The following is a 13,927-nucleotide window of genomic DNA, read 5'->3' on the forward strand; positions in this document are numbered from 1 at the left end:
GGGTTGTGCTGTCATGGGGACGTTAGGAAAGCCATACTCTGTGCTGCCCGGAAAGCGTTTGCGCTTCCAGTTGGGAAAGTTAGACACAAGGGGCCAATCCAGGCGTCCAGTCTGGAGCAGCCCAGGACACTTGCGCCACGCCGTTTTCGAGAGGAGGGTATGAAAGGCTCCCGATAATATACACGGCCCTTTTTCTCTTCCAGCAAAAGCGTGGTGTCAGGCTGCCCATAAGTTCACGGGAGGAATTGGAACCAAACTCTGCGGTAAGCGAGGCAACGAGTGGTAGCAAATAGCATGAAAATAATCAGTAGCAGAAACGAATTCTCAGCCACCGGAGGAACCCGGGAGAGATTCCAAGGTCCTTTTGTGCTGGCAGAGGGTTAGCGGATCGCGGCGGGGACTGTGCTCCAGTTCCAGTGTTTCAAGCGCTGATGTATTTAGGCTGCGTTCTTTTGTGTCATTGTTAGCGTTGTTGTACGGGGATGCAGAAAAGCCCACGGAAACCGGGGCGAAGGAAGACCTGGGCCCCACGGAGAACAGACCGGCCTGTACCTGCAACAACAAACCTTGTAGCTGCCAGAAAGCGGATATTAATTATGCATTTTTACACTCAACAGGTAACGATACTCGGACCCGGTCCTGAAAGTACTAGAGAAAGCCATGATTCCGACTTCTCAGCATTTTGGGCTTTCACAGGCCGCGTAACCCTACAGGGAGACAGACCCTTCTCGGATACTTAAGGGATGGAGACCCACTGCCGAGCTAAATGATAGCACTTGGCTTCTCAGGGCTATTTTAGCACAGCATGACTACACGAAAGAAGGTTTGGGAGGGGGCTTCGATAGAGCAAACATTTATATGAATGTGTGTGCATACACACAAACGTGTATGTGCGTGCGTGTGTGTAAAAAACAAGCAATCCTCTTCCGAGCTAATTCTGTGAGTTCTGGGTCTGTCACTAAGGCAGAGGGAGGTTTACTATCGGAAGGGATAGTCTAAGGATGACAAACTTTTCTAAAATACCGTTAAGATAGTCGGGCTGGCTTGGCCTCTAAGCTACTCTGCCCGGGGAACACTGGCTGCAGCTTTTGTAAGAGATACGAAGCCTGTGACAGGAGATCACGATTTTTAATTCCAAACAAACATTCTTGTCGCATTTATGAATGAACAGCTCGGCCTTTCTGCTCCAGTAAATACCCCGGGGCCCCAAGAGGAATGTGCTGGTGAGAAAAGGTCCCATTCGAACCACCAGTCCCAAGGGCTCTCTTCTCCTGGCCCACGGGGCCAGTGGACAACAAACAACCTTGACAATCTCCTACACATGTAATCGCTACAGTGATACAAAGATACAATCACAAGCAATGGGTGTTTCCATTGGTGCCCCAGCAAGAAAAATCAATTTAAATAAATATATCGATATAAATAAAGATATGAATAAATCAGAGCATAACATAGTATTTCACTTGGAACGGCATTCAAGCATCAATAAGGTATTGCAACCGTCCCATTAAACCAAACACAAAGAAGCTATTTTATTGTACTTACAGCGTGTATGCGTTTGTCTCAAATTCTTTTTTTTTTTTTACTTTCCTTTTTCAATATTTTTATAGTTGGCCAGAAAAATGCATTTTAAACACAAATTTCTAATTAAAAAATAATTTAAAGCTCGTCCAGATCGCCTAGAAAAATATGTTCTTAAATAAGCTCTCACCGGATTTCTTATCAAAATAGAAACCCGATCCTCCGCTCACTGAAATCAATAGAAAAGTTAATGGGGCGAGATTCTGTCAATAAACTGGAGCTAACATTTCATAATTCCCCCCCTCAGATCTTCTGCCAGCCTGCAACGGGGAACTAACAACTATGTCTTTCCTACAAGATGTTATGGATATTTTGCTTCAGTATGTGGTGAAAAGTTTTGATAGATCAACAAAGGTTATTGATTTCCATTACCCAAATGAGCTTCTTCAGGAATATAATTGGGAACTAGCAGATCAACCTCAGACCTTGGAAGAAATTTTGCTGAACTGCAGAACAACTCTAAAATATGCAATCAAAACAGGTAACAGGCATGCTCAAATTCTATCTTGTGTGATTTTTTACTATTTATTTAAATGTCGCTTGTTGATCCTTGAAAAGTTAGTGAAGTTAGAATACTATTACTCTGTTTGGGTTTAAGCAGTTATTGTAAATTGTAAATACATAACAGTGTCAGTAGAAGAAAGAAAGAAAGAAAGAAAGAAAGAAAGAAAGAAAGAAAGAAAGAAAGAAAGAAAGAAAGAAAGAAAGAAAGAAAGAAAGAAAGAAAGAAAGAGAAAATTTGGGGGACTGTTAATATTTTCCTAAGTGAAATGTAGAGTGTTACAGTTTAATGCAATAATATACATTTCTCCTGATTTAAATGTATGCTCCTGTCAAAGATGGAACCTGTGTGTATCAATGGCTACGAAATTCTCCAACCTTTGTAGCCCTTTTAACACTTATGTTTTTACATCTAACACATTTTGGACCTCCATCTTCCGTTCTTTATGTTCTTCCATCCTAACCCGCTAATGGGGATCAAATTCAGCGCTCGGTTACAACGATATGAATTTGGAGCTAAACAAATGTAAATTCGAATTCACACCGACGTAGCAGAATCCACTCCCTGAAGTCCACGCAACGAGTGCTCAGTTCATAAGCTATGCCGGTTAGGGCCCCCGGAACAGAGATTTATTGTTAATTCCCCTCACCCATTAAACGAGCACTTCGAAGAAGAAAGTGTTGCCCGGTAGGGCGGGGAGGAAAAAAGTAGTTAATTAACATGTCGATTAAAATTGCCATAACAACCATACTAATGGAGTTTCTGAGCACAGCTGTGTGCTGATGGCGATGCTATTTATACCAAAGGCCACTGACTCTCCTGTGTGCCCAGTGAATTGAGAGCTTGGTGCTTCGGCTTTCGGTCAGCTTGCCCTGGCGTTGACTTCCGCATCTCCACAGAACCTAAAGAAGTGGCTGCAGAGAACTAGCAATCTAGCTTTGTAGAAATAGGGGAATCTGGCGCAATGGAACGCAAAAAACATGCTTCCCCCCGCTGGATTCTAAGCATGAAAAACAGGAGCTTGTTTAAGGGTCATTTTTGTTATTGTCGAGACACAAAAACGTTCCGATTAATTCTGATCTGTCCAGAGATGGCACCATTTGTGCCTGCTCATGTCGTTATTAGCTTCTCTTAAGCAACCTGCCACATGGACATGATGGTGTTCTCAGTGACGCTAAACGGAAATCAGCAAATTTGTATGTGGACCCATTTTATTAAACTCCGCAGAGCACAGAGGAAACAGAGAGCTGCCCTCAGCCTCCCTTATACTGTTATAGAAGAACCATTTGTGGTGTAAACAAGGGTTGAGGCAGCTCCCACTGGGCGTTTGAATTGCAGAGAAAATATTTTGAAATACAATAAAGCCTTTCAAAGTGTGGGTCCAAAAATGTGACGGAGCCGGGAATGTGATGTGCATATCGGCGGTGCAAGCGACGGGAGACACAGCCTGCAGCCTTTTGGAAACCTCGAATGGCGTGGAATAGACCCAGTCCCGGGCCATTGGCCTCTTTGGCAAAGCTCCCATTGACTTCAAAGGGTCAGGCTCGGTCCGGTGTTTTCACTATTATGTGATTCTGATGTTACCTGAAAGCTACCCTGAAAATATCCGAGTAACATACATAGGGAATAATTGAAGTGATTACATTTGGTGCGACTCCGGGTCTGCCAGAGTAAACACATATTTGAACTGGCTTGGCTCAAACATTTAGCACATTTCAAAGAGGATTTGTTAGGCTCGCTCTACTAATATATAGGCGCAGTTCCCATTACTTTTCTGTGCATATCCACGCAATGAAATAACAGGGACGTGTACTTCTCTACCAACCCTTCAAAACAATGTCACTGTGTTTATTGGGCCGTAGACATGTGAGGAAATCCCCCGTTTGTAATTCAACATACAGAAGAATTGTTCTTGAAATTATATTTCAAAGTGCAAATGTCTGCAATGACCATTTTAAACATGAAAACATTTACACATTTGGGGGGGGGGCTGTTTGCTAGGTCGCCTTTGCGTTTGACCAAGGAGGAGGTCACGCCGGTACCCGGGTTTTACAAGAACACCCGAGCAGGGGATGCAGCTCCGGAGTGTGATTGCATGTTAAGTGGTTCCAGAAGGAAATCAGATTCCTTGGCCCGGGGCTATCCGTGTCCGTATCCCGTAATCAGGAGCGTTTCGGGATTCTTCCCTGGTGCCAGGCATGTCAGGTTTCAGGTGCCTATGTCCTTTGCCTGCCGCGTTTGAATATTCAAGCGGCATAATTGTGGTTTCGCCACTATTGCAGGAGTCCTGCTCCCGCCAGGAGCTATTTCATACGAATCCCGGGCTGGCGCTGCGTACACGCCGAAGCCCTCTGCCCTGTGCAACGGGCTGGGCGTGGTAGGACGAAATCCTGGCCGTGGCAGGTGGGAAAGGGTCGCTGTGCCATGACTCCAGGGTGTGGCAAATAAGGCACCTGAGCGCAACGCGCAGTACTAGGCGCGGCCGGGGTCGGAAACAGGCTCCCTTTCGGCCTGGCTCTGGTGTGGCGGGGCTCCAGCCCCACAGCTGACCAGCTCGGCCACAGGCAACGAACAAAGGCACCGGGGGTCCGCTCCGAACCGTGACTCGGCGCCCTGTGTCCGACGGGGCTTGGGGGCGGAGTGGGATTCAGGCCACAGACGAACGTGCTTTGCTGCTGCATGGCGAGTGGTGCGAATGTTTGGGGGCGGGCAGGGCACTGAGGCTCGGGTCGCCCTCGGAACTGGATGCCTGGACTTGTTCTGACCCTGGCCGAGCCTCAGCGCTCATTGCTCGGCTGGAGAGCCCATTTGCGGAGGCTAGAACGGCTGTCGGCAAACCGACTCAGCCGCCTTCCGATGTGCGCGCTTAACCCCGGGCCGGGCCAGTTTCCCAGCGAGTGGCTCGTGTGCCTGCCTGTCTGCGCAGAGGAGCGGTGTATTTTAGCCGCCGCTTGGGAGGGGACTTACGATAAGCTCTGGTCTGCGCTGCTGGGTACATTGCGAGTGTGCCCCGAAGCAGTCTCGGGAGTTTGGGCCAAGCACAGTGGGTGCGCTTGCTAACGGAGCAGAGGAAACAACTGGGGACACACGTTAATTGACAGATTTAGCCGCCTAATCTGCAGCCAGAGCCGGTTTCCCAGGCTTTGTTCCCGCTTTGAGTTCAGCGGAGCACTAGCGAGTCTAATTGTTCACTCAGTATCAACTGATTGTCGGAAACAAGTCAATGGGTATTGCTTAATTGTGATTGGGGAGTAATGTCACGTGGCCTCCCCCCTTTCCTGACTCAGTGCGTCAGACAGGTGCAAAGCTGGGGCGAATTCTTCTGTTGGTCCAGTACAATTCAGCTTCTAGGAATAGTGGCGTCTGCAGCGCGGCGACTCATTGCCGGAGTTTGCTGGGGTGTAGAAAGTAACGGAAACGCCAGCAAACCAAGAGCTAGTGTGTGTCCAGCTTTGCTTTCGGTCAGGGCTATTGGCGAATACAAAGGGGGCCTGAGCTGGTTGATTTGCCCAGGGAGAGAAAGAGGGAGGGAGAGAGCGAGCGCGGGTGCTGCCCGTTTCCCTTTGTTCCTCTTCTGTAGACGCAGCTGCAAACGCACTTCATTATTAGAGGGCATTAGAAGACTTGTAAATAAATAGCAGAGAATGCAAGGGGCAAACGCTGGGCTGTCAGTGCCTTGAGGTTGCATTGCCGGCTCTGACTTTGAATCACTGTGTTACTACCATGGCCGTATTTCTTACATCAGTTTGTTCAGCTGTAACCTTAGGCTAGTATCTAGAGCAGTGGTCTCCAACCTTTTTACACCCAAGATCACTTTTTAAGTCTCAGAACAGGCGAAGATCTACTGCCCCGCCCCTTCCTTGAAGCCCCGCCTACATTACATGAGGAAATCTAATGTAAATGTACTGCGCAGGTGCGCAGTTCTGAGAGGGCTCAAGAGCTACTCTTAGAGCCCCTGAGATCTACTGGTAGCTCGCGATCTACTGGTTGGTGACCACGGGATCTAGAGGATCCAGATTACTTTCAGTCCTCTTCTCCTTCAGTTAGGCAATCTCCATTAATTTAATCTTATCTCCTAGGACTGGAAGGGACCTTGAAAGGTCATCGAGTCCAGTCCTCTGCCTTAACAGCAGGACCAAGTACCATCCCTGACAAATTTTTGCCCCAAATCCTTGAATGGCCTCTGCAAGGATTGAGCTCATAATCCTGGGTTTAGCAGGCTACTGCTGAAACCGCTGAGTTAGTTTAAACAAGTGTTAATAGCCCTGTAATATGGTAGGAGAGCACCAGTCTATTGCTTTTTACTAATTCCTCAAGCAAGATCTGCTTATGTGGTCAATGAGCCAGCATTTATGTGGGCCACCCAATAGGGTGAAAGAACTTTACAGTCTCTCTAGGACCTTAAGCAGTCCCAATAATGGAGCATAATCTGAGATTTGTGATTCAAATTGGATTATATCCTCCCTGTTATCCATGGAGAGTGGGGCCCAAGTTTTGCTGAAGCGATGGCAAGTGAAAACATCATTCTGCTTGCCACCTTCACTTTGAGGAGATCCCGGGGAGACAGCTACATACATGAAGGACTCTGGTTTTGAAGGGGGTATGGGTGAGCCAGCACCAAGCAGAGCTAGGGCTGGAGGAGAACCTCTCTCTGCAGCACCACCCCTCTGACAACTATTGGGAGAGGCCCAGCTGTGAATGAGGAAAATGTTGAGCACAGGGTTCCTTAGGGAGCAATTCTGCTATTGGAGATCAGAGGTAGGGATTGGCCAGAGACTCCGGGCTCTGCAGAAATGCACCAAATGTTATTCCCCAGGGCTTCACCGTAGACTCCCAGCTGGATGCCCCTTGAGAGTTCCCTGAGGCAGGACATGATTTGGCCCTGAATTGTTGAAAGCTACCAGAAAATATCACATCTCCAGTGAGGCTAGAATCACTTGCTGGCAGATACCCAGAGCAAGGTCCTGCCACATTGCTGAATAACTGTGCTATGTTTGTGTGGCTGGAGCAATAGGGCCATCCCAGTCATAATGGGAATTCTCAAGTCCCCTGAGCATCAGTGGGTTAGGCTCTGTGCCAGCTGCAAAGATAGAGGGAAATAGTGATTGACCAGAGAAAGGTATCATGGATCTGTGCTTATGATGTACCAGAGGACAGCAATCCTTGCAGAGGTGAGGGCTGCTATTTCAGGCCTTAAAATGGTATAGCAGCTGAAGCAAGGTTGGATTGAAGGTGCTTGTCCATGGATTAAGGGGTGGCTGGAGCTGGTTTTTGTTTTCCACTTCCAACCCTGACTTTCTTACAGCCACAAAGCCCAATTACTCAGCTTTTGTATGCTCTGACAGGGGGGGTGAGTAATTCTCAGCACAATTCATTTAGCCATATGTATGTGCCTGATAACAGGCCACAGGAGACTAGGAGATAAGTTTTCTCTTGGGTTTTGTTGGCATTTCTTCAATTACCCTGTTGTATTTTATGTTTCCCGTGCAGTCAGCACTAGTCTGAAGTCATTGGGTTAGGACAGGTATTGTCTAAGCAGGAACGCTTTCCTCTGAATGAGATGATATTTACGTAATTGCTAATCTTTCAAAATTCTTGCTGGTAACAAAACCATGTATCTCTAAATAGGGGGCAGGACATGCCTAGTCAAGGGAACTCTAATATGTTATTTGTATTCCCGGTTTTAATAGCTCCGGGCATATTTTTGAAATAAAGTCTCTGACAGGAGGTTAGAAAAATCCAGAAGTCCGTGAGAGAAACCTTGTAACTGGACTATCCAGCTCATTGAATATATTCTCACACATCATTCCAATGTTCCCTTTTGTCAAGTTTATTTAAAATCACAATTACGAGGAAGCTCTGTTATTTGTAACTGTATTCTGACAGGGAAGAAATGACAAGTATTACCACAATCCACGCCATATTTGTACGATCATCAGCCGCTGAGTCATGTGCAAAGCAGTCAGCAAAGTGTTCCATTTTCTCCTTGCCCCGTCTTTTATAATCATTAGGCATCCATCACTGATGTTGTTATAAGCAGTGGCAAGCTCTTCAGATGGTGTGTTGTGCATGCCTTTTAAATGAAGCCAAAGCAAAAGCACAGTCGGTGACATGTGACACACATGCAGAGGCAAATAGCTATTTTAGTGCAGCAGCATCATGGTAATTTTCGAAACAAATGCGAAAGCAACAGAAAATAATAGAGCTTATAATTCCTAACCCTACTTCATTATTCCTGCTTTACTTATTTTGAAATAAAAAAGGGGAACATAATGTCTCTGCTACGAGAAATCTGTTGGAGTTCTGTTTCACACATTGATGATGCTTTTCCGTTGTGTAAAAACCCTGAGATAAATACACTAATCAGTAATGAGCAATTTCATTCAATCAGACGTCTAATACATTTTCCATTTTATACAGGGCATCCTAGATATTTCAATCAGCTTTCAACTGGATTGGACATGGTTGGATTAGCTGCAGATTGGCTGACATCAACAGCAAATACTAATATGTAAGTAGCTGAATTTGCCAGTATCGTTATGTAGGCTAATTTTAAAATTAGATTCTGCAGTATTTGCTATATGTGAAAGAAAGCCTTTTATGTGAAACTAGCAGGAAAAACATTTCTCAGCCTTTTAAATTTTAGGACAGCCATCATGTTATTTTAAAACTGCTTTGCATGTCTCCCATAAAACATTAATTGCATTAATAAAACGACAGCTTTGATAAGATTCCTGCAAATGAAGGGAAAAGCATTTTGTATTTTATGCACACAAATATGTAAATATGTAAAATGTGAAATGGAAACACTGACAGATGCTGTTATGTAAATAGACTTGGGGTACATCTACACTGCACCATTTTTCCGTAATAACAGCCGTAGCATCCACACAGCAATTGCGTTATTTTGAAAGAAAGTTCAGATAACGGCGGACTTTTTCTGACATTGGTAAACCTCATTCCACAAGGAATAATACCTCTTAAGAAAAAGCTTTTTTGGAAGAGGGTGTATGTGGACACTCCACTTCTGCTATGTCGAAATATCTCCTCTCCAGGGCCATTCTAAAGGCCATTATTCTTCCCCAATGCCTCCTGGGGATCTAAATCAAGATAGTGCATCCACATTAAGGGAGCCTGCCTCAGACTAATTTTGAGGTTTTCCTGAAGTGTGAACGCTCTATTTCGAAATAAGCTTTTCTGGAAGATATATTCTGGAATAGCTTATTCTGAAAGAAGCTTGCAGTGTAGACATACCCTTGCTTACAAAAGAACCTGACCTTGCAAGCCTTACTCATGTGGGTTAGTGCCATTGGCTTCAGTGAGACTATCTAAGTGGCAAAAGGCTGCAGGATCAGCCCCAGGTCTGTAAATTGTTGTATGCACATGATTTGTTTTATGTACAGGTCCCATTGACTTCAGTGAGATTAGATATGCATGTGAAGGGCCTTGCTCTGACCAATAGCTCTTGAACACACTTTAGTCATGTGAGCCTGCAGGAAACTGTGTCAGCTCCACTACTGCTGAAGTCAATGGGAACTGAGTCCTCGGCACCTCACAGGAGTGGGCTTGTAAACATTTCAACTTCAAGGCAGAAAGAAAATAATCACATTTACTGCAAAATATTGTTCTTTGACTTGTACACTGTACAGTATATATGTAATATAAATTCAGGGTTTGACAATGGAAACAATCATGTAGGTCTTTTAATTAGTAATGTAATGTTTTAAATAAAAAGAATAAAATATGGCCATTACTACATTTCAGGTTCACCTATGAAATTGCTCCAGTGTTTGTACTTTTGGAATATGTCACGCTAAGGAAAATGAGAGAAATGATTGGCTGGCCAGGGGGCTGTGGCGATGGGATATTTTCACCTGGTATATGATATTTCAAGCTTTCTTTATATTTCAGAGTATGCTATGACATGATTTATCAGTAAACTAGCTAACGAGTCTATACAATTAAATCCACAGTTTCAAGAGGTCACTCACTAATAACAACCACTGTCCTCTCTTGGATAAAAATACTGCACATTTTTGAAATTCAGGGATGTAATTATTAGGGACTTTAATGTCGGTCACTGTTGAATACTCCCTTCAAGCAAACTGTACTGCATTATGAACAGCAAGAGTAGTGCATGGAAAAATAATCAGAAGAGACATTTGCCCTGCAGTTCTGCTATGTTCCTACATTCTTATGGATTACATACAATAAAAGAATATAGTGTTAATAATGAGACAGAGAAACACTCTGATGTCTTCCCTCATTACAGTGGAAATTTAAGTATGCAGGAAAATGTAGTATCCCTGTTAGTAAATACAGTGCCTGCAAATCCTTATTTATGTGAATAATTTGACATAGGTGAGTTGTCTTATTGAGTTCCATGGGACTGCTCATATGTGTAATTCAAGTGTGCAAGTGCTTGCAGGAGCAGAGACCTAGCTTCTTCAAGGCAAATCAATGTGTCAAGAAATCAGGAAAGAAATCCTTGTCAGTGCCAAGCACTATTTCCTGGAGCCATCTGATTATTTTTAGCATGTAATTTAATCTTTCGCATCACACTCGTCGTCACATCCCAATTTTCTCTGAAACGTTATTATTTAAAATTACTTATATATTTATCTCTCAAATCCCCAGAAACTAGCCAGAAAAGGGACAAAGACTTAGCACTGGATAGATTGCCTTGGCTTGTCAGTTTCACAACAACGTGAGGACCCCCTAGGGGAGGAATCTGTTCTGGAAAGAAAAGTTCAATGGTCTTAGATGTGGAAGGGAAAGATGTTTTGACTGTCACCTGATGAGTAGACTGTACAACTAATTGTCACAGCTACTTCTGAGCCTGCCCTCATGTACATGGATGAGCTCAAAAGTTCATTCCTGTGCAGAGGACTAATACAAACTCTAAATCACATGCTTTCAAGATTGCTTAAGTGACTCATGAGCCATGTTCTGGTCCTTTGCACAGGGGTGAATTTCAAACCTAATGAGGAAGGGAAATTTATATCACTTATTATTAATGAGCATTTCAATAGTATTATATGAACCTGACCTCATCACTATTGAAGCAAGGGGAGTTTTATTTCATAATACACAGAACCTGCTGCTGTTCATGTCTACCTTCTCACAGCCAAAGCACTTCACATGCAGAAAGTGAAAACCTGAAAGGGCTTAAGCAGACAAAGGGGGAGACACTGTAAGCTACAGTGTCATCAGCAGTAGTGTACAAATAGGAGCAAATCCTTCATTACACTAAGGTCACTTTCCTTCTCCTGACGTAAGGCAGGAGGATGGGATTGTGCCTTTCTGAAAGTCAATATTATGCAGGGCTCTATACTATTTGTAGAACATAGATAAAATTCAGCCTGAACTATGTTGGTTGAACTCCCATGGCAGTCTCTGGACCAAATCAGCTGTAGTGTAAGTTGTATGTTGGATGTTGAGGTGGTCAAAGATTGCGTGTAAGTGTTAAAGTTTTGTAGCTTGCAATGATTTGACATTCAGTGTATTTGCAAAGCAAGTGTAACATTCAAGTGGTAGATGAAGTAGTGGATTAGCAGTCAACAATAGGGTTCTATTGTTATTATTCATTGTTTGTATCATGGTAGTGCCTGGAGGTACTACCCAAGCTCATGGCCTTGTTCTGTGAGGGTATGTCTACACTACCCCGCTAGTTCGAACTAGCGGGGTAATGTAGGCATACCGCACTTGCAAATGAAGCCCGGGATTTGAATTTCCCGGGCTTCATTTGCATAAGACGGGCGCTGCCATTTTTAAATCCCGGCTAGTTTGAACCCCGTGCCGCACGGCTACACGCGGCACGGAGTAGCTAGTTCGGATTAGGCTTCCTAATCCGAACTAGCTGTACTCCTCGTGGAATGAAGCCTAATCCGAACTAGCTACTCCATGCCGCGTGTAGCCGCGCGGCACGGGGTTCGAACTATCTGGGATTTAAAAATGGCGGCGCCCGGTTTATGCAAATGAAGCCCAGGAAATTCAAATCCCGGGCTTCATTTGCAAGTGCGGTATGCCTACATTACCCTCCTAGTTCGAATTAGGAGGGTAGTGTAGACATACCCTGAGGCACTGTGCAAACATACAGTGACAGAAAATCCCTGCCCCAGAGATTTTACAATTTAAATAAAAATGATAAAGAGTAAGAGGGAAAATAGAAGCACAGAGAGGTGAAGTTACTTGCCCAAAGTCAGACAGCTGGTCTGTAGCAGAGTTGAGAACAGAAGGCCAGTGGCCTACTCATTAGATTAGACAATACTGTCTCCTCTAAGGCAAGCAAAGATAAACTAAAGAAAAGGGAACCAACACTCAGGTACCACTTAAACTTACTTGCATATCTTTTCTGACCAATTTTACACTCAATGTGGAACTTATACCACTGTTTATATCACATCTGAATTTGTCTCACTGCCTCTAAAAGCATCCTCTAGATCAGGGGTGAGCAATAAGATGGTGGTGGTTCTCTGGGGTTAGTCCCCGGTTGGCTGCCGCTGCTATATTTACTTGTGTCTCCAAAGGTACAGGTGCTTGCAGCTCCCGTTGGCCGCAGATCACCATTTCCAGCCAATGGGAACTGCAGGAGACAGCACAGACTGGGACACTGCTTCCCACAGTTCCCATGGGCCAGGAATGGTGATCTGCAGGCAATGGGAACTGCAAGAGCCTGTACCTGTGCATGCACAGGTAAATATAGCAGTGTTGGCTCACCAGGGCTAACCCTGGTGAACTGGATCTGGCCTGTTGGCCGGTATTTGCCCACTGCTGCTCTAGATTAGAGGATTTCACCAGGTCATGGTGCCATACTAGTTAACAGTATGTCCCACTAACTGCTACTTTAGGTTTTGTTTGTGGGTTTCTCCTTGTTTCTGCTTTGCATACAATCCCTTCTGTTACACCTGAGACATACTGTATGGTTGTGTTTGCCTCTCAGCTAATTGCTCTTAGTAGAGCACTATTAATCAGGAGGTGGCACTATGGAAAAGGCTGTCTCCTAGGGAGTTAATGAGGCTGCATGTACAGTGTTTGCAAACACAATTAGAGCTGGCCAAGAATGTTCAGATGAAATTTTTTTCCGCAGAAAATACAGAATAATCAAAACCAAAACTGTGTGTAGGAGTCAGTATTGATGGATATCCTGATTTGAAAAATAATTGGAAACAGGATATGTCAACATTTTCAAAATAAAACTTTATTTTTTTCAGTTTGAAACAATGTTTTGTTTTAAAATTTTAGTTAATTTACATCTTGATCCAGGTTGGAAAAAAAATTAAATCTCAAAAATTCTTGGGGGAGAAGGTAGGAAAACCATTGCCCCAAAGCCATTAAATCACAACTAATAAAACAGCTTTTATAGAGCCTAAAGACTTTCTTTAATTTTTCAAACTACGTGATGGAGCAGTCCTGTTAGAGTGCAAAGATATATTAATAGCAACACTGCTTGGATAGTACCAACCTAATGGGCAGGGCAGTAGTCATGTGGATGACAATTAGATATACCCTTATTGCTAGATTAAAAGAGTAGCACATTTAGGTAGAGGGCCTGTTTCAGTTAGGATATCTGATAGGTGGTTATATTAAGTGTAATGACCTGCAAACCACGTGACCAGTGGGAGAAATCCTGGCCCAGTTAAAGTCAATGGAAGTGTTGCCATAGATTTCGGTGGGTCCAGAATATGCCAAATTGGTCAAATTCTGTGAATAATCTATTTAGCCACAAAAATGAGGCTCCTGTTCTGAGTAGCAGTACCCCTAGATATAGCCTTCCCATCCTGAATAGGAATCTTTCTTCCCAGTGCAGAGAAACTAGCTTCAAGGGAAATGGAGGAGGTGTGT

The 13,927-nt window shown here is 44.2% G+C and overlaps 1 protein-coding gene across 1 annotated transcript in view; it reads left to right on the forward strand.

Annotated features, from left to right (window-relative positions):
* The window catches only part of GAD2 (glutamate decarboxylase 2), a 58,816-nt gene that overhangs the window by 2,535 nt on the left and 42,354 nt on the right, over positions 1-13,927 (forward strand). The window contains exons 2-6 of the mRNA XM_075922541.2: positions 204-263; positions 468-617; positions 1,829-2,062; positions 8,504-8,594; positions 9,848-9,960. Coding sequence (XP_075778656.1) covers positions 204-263; positions 468-617; positions 1,829-2,062; positions 8,504-8,594; positions 9,848-9,960 — 648 coding nt within the window. The remainder of the gene's footprint in view (positions 1-203; positions 264-467; positions 618-1,828; positions 2,063-8,503; positions 8,595-9,847; positions 9,961-13,927) is intronic.

This window comes from Pelodiscus sinensis, chromosome 2, assembly GCF_052426305.1.
Source record: "Pelodiscus sinensis isolate ZL-2025 chromosome 2, ASM5242630v1, whole genome shotgun sequence".
NCBI lineage: Eukaryota > Metazoa > Chordata > Testudines > Trionychidae > Pelodiscus > Pelodiscus sinensis.